Source organism: Rhea pennata, chromosome 1 (assembly GCF_028389875.1).
Source record: "Rhea pennata isolate bPtePen1 chromosome 1, bPtePen1.pri, whole genome shotgun sequence".
In the NCBI taxonomy this organism is placed as follows: domain Eukaryota; kingdom Metazoa; phylum Chordata; class Aves; order Rheiformes; family Rheidae; genus Rhea; species Rhea pennata.
This window is the reverse complement of record NC_084663.1, coordinates 148,440,506-148,461,372: the sequence shown is the minus strand read 5'-3', so window position 1 is coordinate 148,461,372 and position 20,867 is coordinate 148,440,506. Positions and strand designations below refer to the sequence as shown.

Genomic DNA, 20,867 nt, shown 5'->3' with positions numbered 1-20,867 from the left:
AACACTTCTCCTTAGCCTAGACTTATATAAAAAAAAAATAACTGCATTCCCAGACTGCTTCATCTTCAAGCTAACTGCAGCTATGGAAGGATAGTAGTCAAACCACTATGGCCTCTGAACAAAATACAAGACATATCTAGAAGACAGACTGGGTCTCCTCAGTAGAATCTGAAGAGAACAAAATACAGGGGAAATGTGAAATCATCTTTATACTCTCTCTCTCTATATATATATGAAATATATATATTTTATCCTTGTAGGATACAATACACAGATAACTTAAAGGGAAAAAAAGAAAAAGTCAATCAATCAGAACTGTTTTGTCTAGGGCCACCGTGTAGATTCTACTAGGTTGTGTTAAGTCTGTCTGGGTTTGGGCTTAGAAACCATTCTCTTCGCCATCACATAGTCCATGGATTAATACAGTCACAGATATGTACATTAAAACATGAAGCAGGCCATATCCTTGGAATTAGTTAACATGAAGAAAAGTAGGCTCTGAAAGGGAAATTGAGAAAGGAGGAGGAACATCTCCCAGAAGTAAACAGAATCACTAGACACAGTGGAATTAGAAAACTTGGTAAATTGAGATAAATTAATGGTAAGGCAAAAAAAAAAGAAGGGCCAAAGCAGAATGCCAAATAAATCAACAGATACAACCCAATAAAAGAAATGCCATATAGTTCTGGTTCAAAAGTAGATGATGTTACATAGAATGCTTTTAATGTAGCTTCCATATAACATACAAACTCTGTCAGCATAAGCAGACTATAAACTGAAACATATCCACCACACTGTGGTGAAAAAATACTTCTTCCTGTATTATATTACATTTCCTTTTCCTTCTGAAGCTATCAAGTTTCCAGAAGCAAACATTTAGCCAACTAATTAATTTTTTATAAAGAGAAATCTGCACACCTCTCATTATGGAGATTCTTTTATTTGACTGCAAAAAGATGGACTGGTTTTTCTATTTGAGTTGCAAAAAAAAATTTCCAAGAGAAGAAAGCAGATACAAAATTCAGCTTCAAAATAAACTTTCATGATAAAAAAGGTAAGCACCTTCATATCAAGCTACATTCAAATAATTAGCTAACAATTAACCACAGCAACTGATACCTCTTTCCTATGCCTGTTTTCACCCAAGAAAACTAAAGCAATTAAATAATCATACAAAATTTGGCTGTCTTAGAAAAAAGACTGTCAGGTAGATTAATATTGATTCACATATCTTTATTTGAAGTCTGAGAGTCTACTTTAATGGGAGAATACTTGTCTCCAGTGTTGTTGTACCAAACCTGTGAAAAGAACTATGAAGAAGTTACCAGAAAACATCATAGCACTTTCACAGAAGAAACAGAAAACATGTTTATGTTGCTTTTAGAGTAAACTGTAGTTTTAAATGTTTTTCTGAGCAATTCTAAGTCTAGATCAGTTACAAAAAATTGACAGTAATGATTATCCAAACTATCCAGATTTTCTGTCTTTTTTAGAAGTTCCAGCCTACATATGATGCATTTCCAAAGAAGAATGGTCCACAGTCTGCTAGGAAAACAGTATTTGATTTGATGAATCTACCTTGATCCCTGTTTTCACGGCAACATCTTCAAAGAAGCCTCCAGTCAGTGGAAGCTGTGGAAAACCAAATTGCTCTGAACCACACAACCAGGCAAGTGGGACACTACCCATAAGAACATATATCTTTACACTCCTGCAAACAAAAATCTCCCATGATATGTTATTCTTTAACTTCAAATGTGCTAAAACTGCCTGGACCTTGCTTTTTCTCCCATCAATATAAATACAGCCTAAGAGTATATTCCACAGCATACACACTTCAGAGAACCAGCTGAACGGGCTTAAGCAACAGATTCCAGCTTGGCAAGTAGGCTCTGACATTATCTTTACTGCCAAGTTAGTTGTTTTTTTACACAAAAAGCAAGTAGAATTCACGTTTACATTCAGATGTCGCTCTTTAAGGCTAGAGAGTGAGAACCCCTGCCATTTCAGACCATCTTGAAAAGTAGCATCTTTTTTTTTTTTTTTTTTTTTTTTTTTTTTTTTTTTAACCGTAACGCACACAAAACAATGGACTGTGATCTAGAAATACCAAACTACTTCCAGATAGGTTGATATATCCACTTGCCTCTATTTTTTTTCCTTCCACAGGTAGGTAAGATATTGTTTCCTGTCATCAGTTCCTGGTCAGGTTTCAGAACTGGGATACTGAGAAAGCCAGATGTCTCTTCACATCATGGATCTTCACATCATGGATTGTCTAAGCATATCACTAATGCATATAGGGAAGAAGCTGGGTCTTCCAACATCACCAGGGCCCTCCTCACCAACCTCTCTGCCCTGGGAATTTTCTCACCAATCTGACAGCCAAGGTTCTTCACACCTTGGGACACTCTTACTTATACCAAAGCCTGGAAGTCTTCTTCACCATGTTTTCCTAATAGTTTTGTGAATATATGCATTTCCCTAGTCGCAGGCTGGGAAGGATGTTTGTTTTAACCCAGTGATGTATGTCCACAGTTTCTAAGGGAATTTAGTGATGGAAATAGCATCTTCTGTATGGACCACTTGTGACAACACATGGCAAAGCAAGAGTCTGCAGAAGAGGCACTTTGGGAGTGAGTTCAAAGTCCAAAGTCCAAAATACCATGATAAGCTAATGCTAGAGTTGATTGAAAATTTCAGAGCAAAATAATGTTTAAATGAAAAGTGTCCATTCAACAAGCCACTCATTTTATCTCACAGAACCACGCCTGGCTCCTCAGTAGGCTGCCTTATGTTTGGATACCTCATGCTTCCTGAGTTCACAATTTTTAGGGCACTGCAGCCAGACTTTCCTGATTTTCCAAATTTGTAGGCTCCCATGTTGTAGATTTTGGGCTTTCAGGATGCCAAACATAGTCCCTTAATGGATCCTCGCTTGTTTTCCTGAGTAGCAGCACAGCCTGGGAAGCTTCCGGTTTGCAAGAAATCTCAAATATTTTCAGTTTCCTGACCATGTCAAGAGACAAAGTTTAGAAACACCCCATTGACCAGATACTGCAGCATTATTTAATAGATGTGCGAAAGGTCGCAGATTCTACTCCATTTGCTTAAAACAGTTAGTAATCAGCTGTTCAGCTGATATACATTTAGTACTTCGAGGAGTTTTAAATATACCTGCTGTATCATGCATTTTCGCACTGCTTCAAATAGCAAGAATGAGGCCTGTTGCCCAAGAGAGAATCTCAAAGCTTGCAAAAGGCACATTCCCGTGGTAATGAGCAAGTCAGATTGTCACAGATGGGCAAGAAGAAGTGGAATGGAATGACTAGAAAAATGCAGATTTTGCAATCAGATTTTTATCAACTGCTGTTTCCATTAAAAAAAACAAATGGATATAGTGGATATTGCATTTATATGGACAACAGTCTACCACCATCAGCAACATTTATTTCACATATCTGCGTGAGACTAACACAACAAATTTTGTTGCTATCCATAGCCTGAACAGAAATAAAGTTGCCCAGTTTTTGTTTTAAGGTGTAATTTATAGGAGAGGTGGGTAGTTTGTACTCCTCAAGCAAAAAGTCCAGTCTGTAATACACAGAACTTGTGCAGGAAACATACATTTCAGAATTACCTTCTTAGTATTATTAAGCCAAGAACATCTTACTTTCTCTACAATGGAGAACTGTTTAAAGTTTGTGGCAAAAAATATACCTCAGAATAAGAGACACTTTTTCTGGATGGCATTTGATAGCGTACATTTTTCCAGAATCTTGTATATGCGGAACAAGATTTCTCTGAGAATTCTCCTTTCCATTGGATAGCCCCATGTTTTTGCTTGATGTATCTGATTGATTCTGGCATGCTGGTGTAGTCCTGTATTTTATCCATTTCTATAAGAATCACTTTAATCCCATCACGGATGAGAGCATTATACATAGTTAGTTGTTGTTCAGAGGCATCTTCTAACAGGCAGCAACCAGATGTTTCTGATCCCAGAATAATCATCAGTCTTCTGCTTTGCTTCAGGGTTTCATCAGCAACACTGACCAGAGCTGTAAGTTATGAAAGAATAACCAAAGTCTGCATAGAAACATTACAAATGATGCAAAATATTCTGTAATTTTAAAACTGCAAATATATGGAGGAGTGGCTAGCTCAGAGGATTGGTAAGTCCTTGGACCTCCTAATAGTTATTCATGGTTCAACTCCACTGCATGATATTACTGACAAAAATTGTTTTCCTCAGTCCCCAGGAGCAGATGCCCTTCAAAAAAATCTCAATAACGTAACTAATACTGCTGAATCCTCATTTATTTACGTTTAAGAAGAAAGCACTGACCCTTGCAACATCAGTGCCAAATGTTTGGTAAGGAAACATTCTCCTGTCCATTAAAAAATAAACATATATAACTTTATATCTGGTTTCAAAAACTAATTGGATTTTAGTTGTATGTAAAATCTTTTCCTAACCATGAAAGAACATGTAAGAAGACAACAGTTAAAACATACCTTCCCCTGGTAAATCATCCCTTCCTAATATAAAGAGATTATATCCACACTGTCGTTCCAAAACATCAGGTAGTATTCTAAGAACAAAGGTTTCCAGAGGATAGGAGCTGCTGCCTCCATTCCTTTTTGGATACAAGACATACGCATCATATATTTTCCCATCTAAAACAAACAAAAATATTCTATTAGAAAATAAAAAAACAGTAACATGCTTTATTACAAGGTTTAATTTTGGACTGTTTAAAAACAGCAATGGGAGGCAGATTCAGCTATCTGATACAGTAATGGCAAGACACTAAAATAATGTACAAATCAAAAGCTGAACAGCCACAGAACCCGACCTCTTTTCCCATCATGGGGGAGGAATCTGTCAGCAAGTAAGCTAGATGCAGGACCCTGGGACCTGCAGGAAAGATCCCCCAACCCCAGAGGTGCCAGGACATTAAAAAAGCATGTGTCTTGTTGCAGGACTTTCTTTAAAGCCTCTTCTGAAGGACACCGAACAGCAGTTATCTCCACTTTTGCCTATCCAGAGCAGGTGTAAAATGCAACTTTTTCATAATCATTTGTGAGGAGTCAGCTAGGCAGAGAGAGGAAAGGGCCTCAATAGGGCCTGAGGTTTTAAGAGTTAAAATTGTATAATAAACAGGAATGAAGCAAAGAAAACAAAGTAAAATCAAATCTAATTCAACCAGTTCATTTTAGCTGAACAAGTTACAAAGCATAGCATCACTGATTTTTTCATTAAACTCTGTTAATGTTTTCGGGAAACCGAAATTTTAACCAAAAATACATATATATACACTTTATATTGAAATTATTTTTCTGGGAAAACATTTCACACAGCCATGAATAAACGTTAGCTATCCCTATGCAAGTAATCCATCTTCTTTCAAGCTCTAGGGAACTTCAGCCAGTCTAGGTCGGAGGTGCTACCACAGCACTCACAGAGTGATACAGTAATGCTGCACTTATTCCCATTTTTTCACACCTGTCCAATGTATTGTCTAGACCACAGCAATAAAAACACAAAACAGAAATCACAAAATAGAGAACTGGTAGCACTTTTTCTCTTTGGTATATAACTATCATAGTTTGCAAGAATTAGAAGGGTAAATGAGGGTAATGGGTAACAGGTAACAGAGAAGTTACCGAAAAAAATCTCTGAGAAAATGAGAATCTGATTTTCAATAAGAATACTTAATGTAAATTTATAACCACCTAGTCTACAGGATGTAGCTCTGCTGACACCTATTGATCACCATTAGAGTGACCATAATCCACATGCAAAGACACTACTTCACAGAAAAGCAAAGAGCATCATACTAATTTCTTTCTGACCTATCCTCAACATGACTGCTGTGGGTATCGTGTAGTGTTTACTATCTGAACTATGGCACATATTTCATATATAATGACTAGAAAAAAAAAACTTAAAAATCTTTCAGAGTTTATCTGAAAATTTCTCTAGAAAATTTCAAATACATTCTATTAAATAACCACAATATTCCTGACAAGCAATGGTAATCAAAAAAAGATGGATGCTTACAGTGTCATACACTGTCATACTTACATACCTTCCTTCCTTACAAAAGCACAACCTGAATTACGATACCAAAGTACAATGTCAATCTTGAAAATCTTGCAGATTATTAAAATAATGACTGTTATAAGCAATAAAGTGATAAGGCCTCCAATCAGCCATCTCCGTAAATCAAGAACTGCACAAAAACATAAGACAAAAATTAAAAAGAAAATGCCAAATTTGTCCAAACGTAACAAAAATTTTTCATTTCCACCTATTATTTTAATAATGATTAATTATAAATACATTACTAAAGTGACTCCTCCCCTATGCACTTGTATGTACATACATACAGCAACTTATCATCTTTGTGTCATCCAGCTGATATATGAGCATTTGGTACCAAAAACCTTCTCAGGAAGTCAAGTGAAACACAGCTCTCAAAAGTAACAAAAATTCCTTACCTCTTTGTTTCAATATGATATAGGATGCAACCTGCCCAAAGGCATTTGAAGCATGACAGACAAATGGCTGTTCATAATCTTCATCATGCACTTCTGATATTATTAGCTTCACAGTAAGCACAGGGCGTCCATCATGGGAAGTTTCTTCCCTATCCAAAAAATGGCAAGCAGATCAATAAAATCACTGACTTTTCTAAAAGGGTTTCACCACAACTGTTTGACAATGGTCATTTTTATCTTAATCATGTCTACTACATTTCAGAATAGGTAAGCAGCTGAATTGTATGAGGGAAACCCAGACAGCAGTTGGGCCTCTTATGGACATTCAGCACACACATCAGAAATCATCATGATGTAAACTTATATGAAGCTGTGTTTCCCCATACGCAAGTTAAACCAAGTTAAGATACTTTTCTAATACAAACTATACTTATAGGAGGACTTAACATCACAAAAAAAAGCTTAGAAGAAAAACAGCTGTATTTAGCTTCTCATCCCCTGTAAAAGTATTTGGAGAGTCCCAGCACTTAGTGGAAAAAAAAAAATCCACAATGTGAAATGACATAAAAGGAGGCCTTAGTACTAGAGCCCCATCTTGTGGTAAGCAGCTCTGGGAGAGGGAGGACACCAAAGATGACCCACACCCCAAAACAATTCTCCAAGAGATTCCAGCTTCTGACAATGGTGTCTAAACCTCTATTTCACCCCATGGATCAGAACACACTCAAAAGAGCTAATGAGTATTAAGGGTTGAGCAGCGCTTTGAAGACACCCAAGTTACTCCCCATACATTGTCCAAAGGCACAAAAATGCCAATTATGCTGCACATTCAGTCAGTCATACATACCATCACGTGAGACTAGAGGAATGTTATTTTATAGTAACTATGTAAATAATATTTTAATCACCGGCGAAGTGAGGAATACCTCACTTTATTATATTCATAAGGGTCATATATAGGACCACATAAATGAGTTTCGCAGCAAAAGGTTGCAAGCGTTAGAACGTTAAGGAATCAATGATTCACTATCATTAATACAAATGACTGGATCCAGAGAATATTATCTTTCAAAGACAACCATTTAAGAGGTAGGAGATCTCAAAACTGACATCGTCATCATGACACCAATTTAGAGACCACATGTCTCTGCATTATGGCACAATCTTTAACGACATTATAATGATTACTCTGCTACAGGCCTGTCTCTTGGTGAGCGCTAACAAAACTCAGCATTTGTCTCCCTCCTTTTATATGATGAGCACCTTCGCTTATTTATTTCTCACAACCATAATCTTACTTTGAAGATATCATTCTTATTTCTTAATCAGTTTCTCCCTCATATTCAGTGCCTGAGAGTTTATAAACAAAGATTTTTTTTTCTCACAAGCATCACTGTGAAATGAGGGCTGACAAGTAAACCCTTCAATTTTTAATTCCCAAACTGTCATACTTAAGAAATTTTTCAGACTACCTTCTGTCCCAATTTCAGTTATCTTTTCCAAGCCAGGTCTATTTTCTTGCCTCCTAACTCCATTTAACATGCCTTTCATCCTCACCTTGTCTCCTGGTTGCCCTTTTCATGCTTTACTCAGTGTCAACCTCAGCTTCCCTCCCAATCCCCAACTTATCATGGGAAATTTATCTCCCTTTTCTCCTCTCATCCCACTGAGTTTCAGCACAAATGTCATCATGAGAATCTTCCATTAGCAATTCCTCTGATCTCAGTTTTCCTTCCCCAGCTCAAAGCTCTTTAACCCAAAAGTTTCAATTTCTCCTCTAAAGCACAGGTTCCACCTCTCGCAACCTTTAGAGAGGCAGATGCGAGAGGAAACTGGAGAATACAGAAAAGAGTCTGGACTTCGAGTGCCAGGACATGCCTGGATCAACTGAAAGTGGTCTCTACTAGGCCAGAGCTTGTGTAGTAAAAGCTATTAAAACTATGAGACTCTCAGTCTTTACAGAACACAGATCAGAAATCAAGATGGATCTTTACAATGACCGTAAAGAGTATAACCCCACATAAAGCCCATATGCCCACTATGTTTCAAGCTCCTACTGCAAAGCAGAAAGTGAATTGGAGGAGGCAAGCATTAGAGTTCTTAAAAATAAAAAAAAAACAATAAAAAAATAAAAAAATAAAAAAGCTATTTAAGTAGAAAATGTTACTAAATACTTTCATGTCAAAAGCAGAAAGTTCCACTTTTGTTGCTAAGCCAGTATTTTCTGATCTGAAAATATACTTACTCATAGGCCTTTGCAAAAATTCTGCTCATATAGACATCAATATACATATCGTTGCCTGTCCAAAACACCTCATATCCAGCAGCACCTGTTGCATTGCAATCCACTGTAACCTGTGAGCCTATAAAATTGTATTATAAAGTAAAAAGTTAATTTCTATATTCTAGTTAAAGGCCACAAAACCCTGTTCACAGAACCCCATACTGACCAGCTAAGGATGGAGAATGATGGGACAGCATCAGCTGCTTTGTGTATGATGTCTTTTTCCTCCCACTACCTTTCGGATAAGTTCCTCTAACAGAGATCTATACATTCAGTGATCAATGAGAGGTTCAAAAAGAGACTAACAGGAGCAGAAGAAGCTAAATCCAGGAGGATGTCCCCCCCTTTCTGTGGCATCACTTTCCCTGCAGATTCAAAGATGTGTATGTTTCAGAATCTCTTCCAGAGGTTATACAGAAACCACCTTATGGCAATGGAAACCAATGGAGGTGAAAGTGAATCTTGTGGTTTCCCTGTAATTTCGTTTACATTTGGGAAATTCTCCTGCATGTTTCCTAGGTTTTTGGAAGTCACATCCCTTGTCTCTTTTAACTCTTCCCCCAAACAGTCCTCTTCCATGATGTCAACATATAGGAGAAATTGAGACAGTCACTGACCTATTTTCGTCAAAAAAATGCAGAAGGTGGCACTCCACTTCAGCAAAAATTCTCCACTAGGATACAAAATCATATTACAGAGAAAATTACTTACCAAGTTCCACTTCAATGGAGTTGTTTCTTGGATAAGATATTTCTGGAGGCATTTTTGGTGGGCTCACTAATCAAAAGAAAGAAAATTCTTTTCAGAAACCTGGGGCAGCTGCAGCCTGTCTTAAGTTCTACAAATCAACAGCAACCTGAAAAGACCTGTCCTACAAACATGACTGTCAGCAATTTTATAACAGACATCATTCAACGCTCAAAATATTGTGTTTCAGATAATTTTGTTACTTCTGATGATAAATATTTGTCTCTCCACCTCTTCCAAAATGGAGTGTTACTAATCTCTACACATTGATGGTGGACTAGTTGTCCCATGGGATAAAAATCATGTAATATTATATGCACAGCTGCTGGGTCAGGCATGGGTAAACACCTACAGTATTACTCATCTCTCTAGAGCCTGGCTAGCCTGTCACTCAGCACCCCATAGATACAACCTGGAGAGAAATACTTTTAGAGTGCAATTCATCTATTTCTGATTTTTTTTATTATTATAAAGAGGAAATCCAATTTCTATAATCTAGTTAAAGGCCTTACACATGTATAAAGCAGTACAAAATTAATGGCCTATTTGGGATGTTTACATCAGGACTGGATATATCACACCCTGAAATGCCTATTTTTCTCTACAGGCTACAAAAGAAGATTAATCAACAGATGGAGATCTAGACATCTAAATTGCAAATGAATCAGTAAGACTAAATAAATTCTGACTTGGATCTCGCACTCAACATATGTATCATTTCCAGTGAACCCAGGTGGCTGTAGGACATTTTAGAACATTTCCTGATCAAGTATTCAAAGTTCAGGGAAGTTCCTCCATGAGCACAAATAAACAAAAAGAAATTATAAGCATCCTGTTAAAATCCTCCAGTGAACCATACAGGATTGCTCCAGATGTGTCCTTCCCTTTCCTTTCCAAAAAGTGTGCCCACACTATTGCTTGCATCCAGAATCACCCATTTTAGTGTAGACTTGCTCAGTCTTGCTTTAAAAACAACTGAGCTGCTTTCAGTCATTTATGACATAGGACTAACATGATTTGTTTTGACTGAGTAGCAAGGGCTGACATCACATTAAGGACGAAGTTCTAGAGACAGATTTTAAGACCTGAATGACCAATTCATCTAGTCTGACCTTGTTACTCATACTTTGTGTATCCACATCACATACATTATACATATCCTTACCAGATATAAATGTACTTGCATATGAAGTTGTGCATGTAAATGCACATGTAAATGTGCATCTGTATATATATTATATATATACACAAACTCAGCGCGCACACACACAAACTGAATGAGAATACAATCTGTAAGTAGACCTGAATCTGCTAGAATGTAGAAACAGTACTAGCATTTCATACCTTGATACCACATAGTCCTTTCAGTAATCCAGTATCAATCTCATAATGCTGTGCTAGCAAAGGAGTTCACATTTTTACAGTTAGGCCTTCTTTTATTTTTTGGTTTTGCAGTTGTGCTGGTGGCCCCCTGACAGAAATCAGAGTCTAGTGAGCTAGATACCTGATACTAGAAATCAGCAGTTCTTGTGATGAAGAGCTTAAAACTAAAGAGACAAACGTTTGAAGGAAACAGATTGCACATACAAAGCCATGACAGTGTTACAGTTCGAACTGGGGTTTTTTGGTTGTTCTTGTAACAAGGGGATGATGCAAGAGAGAAGCAAGACAGGCAAGACAGAGAGGGCGCAGCTGCAGCAGAAAGCACCATGCCTACCAAGCCTGGCAGGGCCCCTTTTTAGGGACCCCTGCAGCTGGCCCAGGCAGCACAGCTCTGACATGCTCCAGCACAGAACAAGGGAACTAGTCTTCAACACAGTGGCAGCAACAAATTAAAACATGCAAGTTCTCAGCCAGCATTTCTTTCCCTCATATATACAAACACATAGCTCTAAATGTTCCTATCCACAAATTTGGTTTTTAGCTGTCACTAGAAATCTAGGTATTTGGAGAATCATTGGTATGAACAGAACAGCAGTGAAGGTACTTACTTACCTTCCACATTTAGACTGATGTCTCGTGAAATGTTGTATTGTTTTCCATTGTAGGTATATGATGTTTCGCATGTATAGTTTCCTTTATCATGTAAAGTTACATTGAAAATGACAAGATCACTGTTTAAGGAGGAAAACCTTTTCCCTTCCAGTAGCTGACAATCCTAAATGTGTGTAGAGAACTCCGTTAATTCAAATCACCATCTCTCTCCATGACTTTTCTCTCTTCAAGGCAATCTGAATTTTCAAGGGACCACAACACAGAGATGGAGGCTTGCGAAGGCTGGCAGCAGGGGGCACATGAAAGAGAAATGGGACTAAAGCAAAACATTTCATTTTGGCCTTCCAATTTTTGATTCATAGACACTCTAGTTCATTTCCTATAGAAAACAACTTACAATATTCAAGACAGAAATGAGAAAGTGCGATGCAACAGTCAGGATTTGTAAAAGTATTCATTAATGAAGACTCCTTTAATAATTAGACTTCATGTTTCAAAGTACTTAAGCACTCATTGTAGTATATAGACTACAAGGCTAAGAAGTAGATACATTGCTGAAGGCACTACATTCTTATAAAAGAAAGAATCTTTAAATAAGCAAGAATAGTATTAAATGGCATTTATTTAATGGAACAATATCGAACACATAATGGATATAGAATGACATACTAAATCCATTTCTGCACAAGAGTCAGGACAGTTACAGTTTCACTGGCAGGTAAAAACATGCCACCTGCTAGATACATGGTTCAACATCTCCTACATCTGGTTGAATTTCTACCCCATTGTTCAAAAGCCAGGATACACCTTTAAAAATAAAAAGTCTCAATTTGTTCCTTCTTCCAATTTGTCTTTAAAACATTTTTCTCAAATTTAAAATAAATCCAGTTTTTCCACTACAATTCATGAACATCAATGATTTGTATTTTATGTAACAGACAGTTATGATGGTACAAAATACATCATTCTCACCTTATACCAACGAACATGTAGCATATTCTTCTCATTCCTGAAATAATCCAAGTGTGGACAGACAACCCTTGCAGATGATAGTGTGAATATCACCTCCTCTACAGCAAATTTTTCATTTAAGCATAAACTGTCAACCCTCTCAAACACTGTTACTTTTGTATACATTTTTCTGCAGCTTGTCAAATTCCTGCAATTAATATAACATAACTGAATTAAGCTACTTGCCGTATCTTCCAACCAGAAACTATATAGTACTCTTTTCGGAGAAGAGAGGACCAGAAGTCTACCATTTCTCTAATAGATTTACTTTTACCTAAGCGTTCTAAATGCGGGAGCTGGAAGTATTCTGATCATTGTTTCTACAATATTTAAGTTTCTTTTATAGCTCTCTTAGCCTCCGAAGGTTCATCTCCCTTTACAGTTATTGGTCTACTGCTCTGCACTCCCCTCACTTATTCCCCCAGAATCCTCTCTCTACAGTGACTTCAGAGAACCTAAGGAAAACTAGACTCCTACATTCGCTAACCTATAGTTTCTGTGAACATTCCCTCTCCTTTAATTAGTATATCCCTTAGCCCAAAAATTCTACTTGCTTTCTAAAAGTTTTTTCATTTGCAATTTACTTCAGTAGTAATGTAATTCTTTTAAACTTCACCTTATGACACATTCATAATCTCCAGAATCTTCTAACATTGCAGGGAGAAACCAAATTAAACTCTTCTGCTGATGAATTCTAGAAAGTTTGTCTCTAGGCACAGACGTCTGGTTACCAACTTTATACCATGTTAAATTGTAGTCTCCACTTTTAAAATTCAAGCTCTTTTCCAGAGAACATTCAATAGCGAGAGGCTGCCCAGCAGGCACAAGACTGTGCCTCAACGCCACATCATAGGCTCCACATTTCTCTAAAGGAAAACATTAAAGAAAACCTCAGATACTGTGAAAGAATATATTTAACTCATTCCTTGACTACATTTACAAAGTTCCTTCAGTTTCCACCTTTATTCTTAAATCAGTTACTAAAAAAAAAGAATTACAATTCCTTGTCTTGACTTGATGGTATCACTCAATTACATGTATAGCTACATTATTAGAATAAAATGCTGTTTTTGAATGCAAACTTTAAACTGCAGCAGAATCTCTTCATTTGCAGCACACTGTCATTTGTACATTTTAATTCAGATGCTATTAGAGTATCTGAATTACTCCAGTCTGTTTCCTCTGCATGCACACAAATACACATATGCACACACAAATTTTACTTTATTTGCCTTTGTTAACTTTTCTTCTTAACTGTAGCCAAGACACACGTCTTCAAGACATAGTATTCTTTCAATGCCAAAATGTTCAAAGAGGACACTGAAGTTGTAGTTGCACAAATCTCAAATATCCCACATTTTGTGAGCATTTAGAGTGGAATTATTACAAGCACTTACCCATGAGCTCATTTTCTTCACAGTGGACCCAACGAGCTTCATACAGGAAGACAGTTAGCAACACTGTGAGCACTTAAAAGGGACTTTGGATATCAATTTTGCGTAACAGGGTCACATTCCAGAGTTAGTATTCTATTTATCTAAAATTCCTCCTTTCATTAAAATATAAGATCAGCCACACAGTGTCATATGTGCGTCTGTATAGCCCAAATTTCTGTCTCTGAAAACAACCAGTGGCAGATGCACAAGAAAAGAAAATAAGGACAGATAAAGTAAGAATAATGCTATGCTTGTTTCCTTTTCTCCCTCTCACGTTCTGCATGAAAAAAGCTATTCATTGCCTTTTATCATTTCTCTGGCTATTAGGTATTTCTTGCTAAGGGAAACGGCAAACATTCCCGTATATGCTAAATGACATTCATAACTTGATAGACCTCCATCAGATCTTGCCTCAGTCATCTCTTTTCTTTACCCCAGCCCCCAATAATTTAATGACTTCCCATACAGAAGCTATTCCATATCAGCCAACACTGTCACTCATCTCTTTACCTTTTCTAATATAATTTTTCTGAGACTGACTGACCAGAATTGCAGAATTCAAGATGCACATTCACCATGAAGCTTTCTATTTTCTGTTCGATTCCCTTCTCAATAATTTTTGTTTGCCTTTTTGCTCACCAAAGACAGAGCTAATGCTTCCAGAGAACACTCAGAGATGTCAAAACAGCATTTTTCCCAAGTGGCTCTAACTAACTTAATGCTCACACTACTTAAATAAAGTATGCATGTTTGTGCTATATGTGTATGTTCCTCCCATGACCCTCTACTCACTAACATTCTATCACCAAATCATTCAATACCTAGAAATCCTCTTCATAGTCAGTATTAGTTCTGACCACCAGGGATAACTTTGTATTATCCACAGATCTCACCACCTCACTATAAATACCTCCACATTACTTATCGAAACACTCAATTGTTCAGATGTCAGTGCTGATTGCCCCACAACTTTGACAGATATGAAATGATGACCAATACTTATCTTCTGTAGCCACAGGAACTGATACAGCTCTTTTCTGCTGCTACGTCCCAACACTCTAAAGCAGCATCATGTTTTACGTACTTCTTTTCTTAGTTTTTTTGAAATCCCTCCTCACCTGCCCATGTCCTCCATTATTTTCAAGGAGTGGGCAAGAATTATAAGACACATTCATAACCAAGCCGACAATGGAACTGTCTACTGTTATTTGGGCAGCCAAATAATGTAAGTATCTTTCTGCATGATTACTCCAAACAGACTATTCAATCGGTCAGTGAGCCTTGGAGCTTGCCCATTCACAGGCAAAAAGAAACAAACAAACAAAAAAAAGAAACAAACAAAAAAATCCAACAGAATGTCTTGCTAGAAACCCAGGGAATGAAAATTCATGGAGTTTTGCTTTTAACAATCTGGCACAGTTGCAAGATTCTAGATACAATGACAAGATTATGACAGCTCATTTAGACCATTTGAAATGTTTTAAATGTGAACTACTAGAATTGTTGGTTGACAGCTGAAGGGCAGAAACAAACAGTTGTAACTAAGTTGCCTAGTAATTTTACAAAAATCTCGATAAAGTAGCTTGCAATGTTAATTATCAAATCAGTCAATTTTCCCATATGAAAAAAAATCATGAGGATATATTCTGTGAAGTTAAAATTACAAATCAGTTCATAAGATAATCAGAACACAAAACACTCCGAATTGTATGTTCCAGAGGTTCCTGCTTTTAAGATTGTTTAAAAAAAAATCATTGGCATGCACGTGGATTTGACTTTTACACTGATTTTCACAAAAAAATATTATTACTTGTGCAAAAAAATAAGCTTTGGAAAAAGATCCTCCATAGCCACCAATAAACTTACCTGCTATGATTAAAGACAGAAATGCTGTTATGATATTGCATGAAAACAATGTTTTTGCTGTCATGTTTCCCTGCAGAAAAGAGGGGAAAAAATTCAATCGTTGGTTTCCTGTAAAAACTTTCACAACTGAAAGTCAGTTTTGCATTATACAGTTTCTGTTAGCAATCCAGTGTCTTTGTAACAACCATATGTTTCTTATAGAGAGATTTCAACAAACTTTATGTGTTTGTAGCCTACTAAAAGGAACTATCTACCTCCCGGGAAAATACAATTATCTCTAGGATTAAAAGGCAATAGTTACGTGGCAATCTCACTACAAAACGTTTGGTTTTTAGTATGAAGGAAAGTGAAGACTAACTTTTTAACACAAAGCAGGACTACACATAAGAACATCCATACCAGAGAGATCAGAGGTCCCTCTAAACCAACTTCCCATCTCAAAATGTGGCCAATAGAAGACAACTTGGGGGAAAAAAAAGTGGACAAGAGCAAGAATACAGTGACATTCCCCCAGCATGGGAATGTCCCCCTCCCCCCCCCCCCCCCCCCCGCCCCAGATTCCATAAATTTATTATTTAAGGTCTTTTTATGCCAGCATTAGTCTATCATATTTGACAGCCCCCAGCAGATTCTTTCCCACGAATTTGTCCAATACTCTTTGAAACCATAGAAACATTCTGTAGCAAAGAGATCTAAAGTTTAAATATTGTCACAGAAAATAATTATCTTTGGCTTGTTTTGAGTCTGCAACCTGCTAGTTTTACTTGACAGCCCCTAATAATGATATCATGAAAGAAAATGAACTAACACTTCCTCTTTATCTTCAGTCTAGTACTCAAGATTTTTATAGGTCTCCGGCATACTCCTCCTCAGTTTTTGCTTTTTCAAGCTGCAGTCTTAGACTCTTTAACTGTCCTATCCGTGGAACTTGATTTTATATTTGCAGTCATCTTTGCCACCCTCTTCTGCACCTTCTCCAGTACATTACAACTTTCTGAGGTGCGGAGGGGAGGCCAGAGCATTATAAATTTATAAACTGGAAAACTGATGTTTTCTGGTTTATTTTCTAATAATTTTGTAAAAATTTCTAACATTTTATTTTCTCTTGTAGCACCACTGGTTATTGAGCTGATATTTCACAGGTCTGTGTAATAAAACCCCAAGATCTTATCTTACCAAGACTGGATAAACCCAGTCAGTCCCTGTGCACATGAAGTTATGATTTTGCTAATATGCTCTCATTTTAAAATTTCTTTACGTTTATTCACATCAAATTTCTTCTGCAGTCAGTACCAAGTCGTTCACTGTCATAAGATCCTCCTGCGACTCCTTGCAAGTAACACCTCTATGTTCTATTCTGAACAACTTCCTATTATCGGCAAATTCTGCCACTGCAACAGTCACACACATCTCTTCCATATCATTAAGAAATATGCTGAGCAGAAGAGATTTCTTTGGGAATGTTCCTAGTGATCTTTATCCACCTCAAACACTGAACATTTAGGTTTTAGCTACTTATCTATACATGTAAGACTAAATATCTCATGACAATCTGGTTTCCTTGAAAGCCCCTACTGAATGCCTTTTGGATGTTAAGACACCATCCTTCCCTTAACCATTGTGTTTATTCACACCTTCCATTTATTAAAGTCACTGTTGACTCCTTCCATATATAATTTATCCACACTTCTGCTAGTTCCATTCTTTACATCAGTTTCCACCTGTCAGGCTACTGCATATACCAGGATCACTGGTCTGCACTTTCCTTATGCCTTTATTACCAGTTCAACTATTTCAGTCTTGAGCTCCTTTAGAGCACGAGACTGAGTACCAATTAGTCCTGGTAATCTGTTACTGATCATTTGTTTTATAATTGTCTGTTAATGACATTTCAATTTGAGACAGATCCTGCCATGGAAAATTTCCATAAGGAAACACTCTGGCACTAAAATTCACTGTCCTCCAAGATGCAAAAGAAATTGTTTTTTCCCTGCAATGTTCTTATGCTCCCATAGCTCTCCTATGGAGTATGGGAAGATAAACTATCCCTTTTTTTATACCTCAATCATCTATTGGCCCTCAGGACTGCTTCTTAAGCCTAATATGTTTGAAGAAAGTTGTATGCCTGCCTTACTGCCCCCCCCTTTTTTTTTTTTTTTTTATCTTTAGCATACTGCAGTTTATACTGGATTACGAAAAGAAAAATACAATTCCTTAAGCTGGAAAACAAATAGGAGGACCCCATCCTGTTGTGAAGAATCTTTAGCTGATCACCAATTTATACTACAAACAAAGATGGCACTTCTGGTGGCAGCGTTACTTCACCAAACTGACTCAGAAGTGTGCCACGCATTGAGTCATCAGCACTGCTTCTTACAGTGTCTGCTTGCTTCCTTCTACCCCTTCTCTTCCCTCCTCCCTTACTGCAAATTTCAGTTCTAACTACCAGGCATGTCTTTTCTTGTGCAGCTGTACAAAGGAATGAGTCCCTGCAAAAATGTTGAGCACAAAAAGAAATGTACCAAGCCTTTAATCTCAGAGGGGGAGGTAGTTATGTGTGTTTGCATAAAAGACCCAACTTTCTTCCCTAAATGCAGAGAACACAAATTCTCTAGACTCCAGTTTTAAGGAAAATGATGGCAAAAAGAAAAAGGGAAATGGGATTCTTAATTTGATCAGGTCTTTTCTTTGTAACTTCTCCAATTTTTTAAAGGTCTCTTTCATTATATTATTACCTTATTCTATTGCTCTGTCTCATATGTGCTTTCTCAAGCAAATTTTGGCCCCTACCAGCAGATCCAGAAAAAAATGGAAGAGTAGTATTTTGCCATGTTATGATAAAACAGTCTTCCTGAATCTCGTTTCTCTAGAAATCCATTGTTCTAACCATTTAAAACTTCTGCTTGTCCTGTTGCCAACATGGAAGAGCTGCAAATATAAAAAATAAAAAATAGCCCCATGTAAAGCCATATGCATGCCTCTTGCTTCTGACCTTTCTGAAGAAAAACCTTCCTTTTATGTGAAAGGTATACCCTCTAGCAAAATTAGGCTCTGCACTGTGGATGTGATCACATAATTCATGATGAAGTTAATAAAGCTGTGACTGCACAGTCAAATGTAAATGTATTTCCATTCCACCATGATAAAGAGCTAAATTTCTCCCTTTTGTTAGTAATTTTTCCACCTCTTAGCCTGCAATCGACTTTACTACTCAGGACAGCAAAATTCATCTTTACCAAATTTTCCAAAGGGGCAAAAAAAATTCTTTGTACCTGAGTCCATGTCCATAAAGTTCCAACCTGGAAAGAAATATTTTCATCAATTAAAAAAAAAAAAAAGTATCTGAAAGAGAAGGTCTTCACTTATACAGTCATCTGAATTACAGAATCCATTATAATACATAGTAAAACATAATTTATGTCAAATTGTGTTCGAATTGATACCATCATGTTTTCCTCTGCTCTTTAATCCTTTCAAAGTAGCTCTACTCAATAAAAAGAATACTAGTCTCATCAGAATTTTGAAGAGTCATGGCTTTCAGTAATTTCTGCATACTTACAGCGCAGTTCTTTGAATGCCTCATAATCAAACATATGGATTGATTAAAACATGAACAAGTCCTGTTCTCAAATTTGAAAAGAAATAATAGAAAATGAGAGTATGACACTATTCATTTTAAATCAGCCCATAAATATTTTGAATCAGAAACAAAGAAATATATATTACCTTAACCACTTCTATTAACTGTAAGATATACTATGATCCATCGTGAGAACTTAAGAACTTTTCTGATACAGAAAAATGTTTGTAACGAATACACATTTCTTACATGTTTATGTCTATTTAACCGGCACTGAAGAGCTGGGTTAGCTCATGCATTCAGATACAATTACAGAACTAAGACGCGCATTATTGATCTAGCTTTAGCTATTTTTCCATGAATCACTGACACTGCTTATCAGATAAAGGAGCAAAACATTTCTCAAAATCCTTCGTTTTAAGTTCTTACCCATTCCTTGAAACATTCACTTGAATACGATTATCACTTCTCAACACCACAGGAACAGCGTAACTGACTTGCCAGTCCCATACCTGCACGTTAACTAAACTCACAGCCCTGCGACACATGCCAAAAGTGGTTATGTTCTAGGAAGATTCATGAGACTCAGAAGTCCAGATTTAAATTCATTTTAAAAGCACTTGCATAAATTCTCCCAGAAACTGAGTCATATCAAAACACGCATTACTTGCCAACGAAAATGGTGACCTTTTACAAAACATTTCACTCAAAATTGCAAGCTGTTTTCAGCTCTCAGTTTACCCAAGGGACAGCACTCTGGTCTGACCCCCTCTCCCCACCCTGCGCCCTCCTAAAACAGGACACCGAAACAAAATCAGGATCATTAGTGCATCTCTACCGATTTCCGCAGAGGGAAAGCTCGACTGTCCCAAATCGGCTAACAGACGCGTTACGCGACTGACAAAAGCGCTTGATTTCTATTTCGCCGCGGGCATTTACGCTCCCACCGCAGCCGGCCGCCCCGGGATGGCGGGCGGCGCTGCCCCGCCAGCTCCAGGCAGCCGTTGAGCGCCTCCCGCGTACCTCGGCGGGGGATGGGGGCGCCCCGCAGCTGCGGGGGCGCGCGGCGGCACCGCCACGGCCGTTACCCCTGCGCGGGGAGGCCCTGGCGCGGCGCCCCGCCCGCCCGCTCTCCCTCCCCCCCCCCCCCCCCCGCAGCCGGGCCGGCAGGCCGGGCTCGCTCCGAGGGGAAACCCCCGCTGCCTACCTGCCGCCCGGCACCGGTCCCCGCCGGGCGGGGGCGGAGGGAAGCGGGAGGGGCCCCGCTGCCGTGTCCTAGAAAGAGCGGGGAGCGCGCGAACCGCCGCCCGCGCGCCGCGGAGCCGCCGCCGCCGCCGCCAACGGCCCTGCCCCTGAGGGGAGGCTGCGCCCCGGCCGCTCCCCGCCGCGCAGGCCGCGCCCGCGGACCCCCCCCCCCCCCCCCCACACACACACACGCCAT

General features: G+C 38.2%; 1 protein-coding gene across 1 annotated transcript; it reads right to left on the bottom strand.

Annotated features, from left to right (window-relative positions):
• Positions 1 to 2,053: 2,053 nt before the first annotated feature.
• Positions 2,054 to 20,867, bottom strand: LOC134142271 (interleukin-1 receptor type 1-like). Its single transcript, XM_062579179.1, has 12 exons — positions 20,634 to 20,867; positions 19,119 to 19,145; positions 15,847 to 15,916; positions 13,161 to 13,410; positions 12,506 to 12,692; positions 11,534 to 11,696; positions 9,503 to 9,568; positions 8,753 to 8,870; positions 6,508 to 6,656; positions 6,096 to 6,239; positions 4,519 to 4,680; positions 2,054 to 4,061 (listed from the first exon to the last, which is right to left on the bottom strand). Exons 1-12 carry the CDS (start codon positions 20,865 to 20,867, stop codon positions 3,679 to 3,681), a joined length of 1,953 nt encoding a protein of 650 aa, XP_062435163.1. The 3' UTR covers positions 2,054 to 3,678.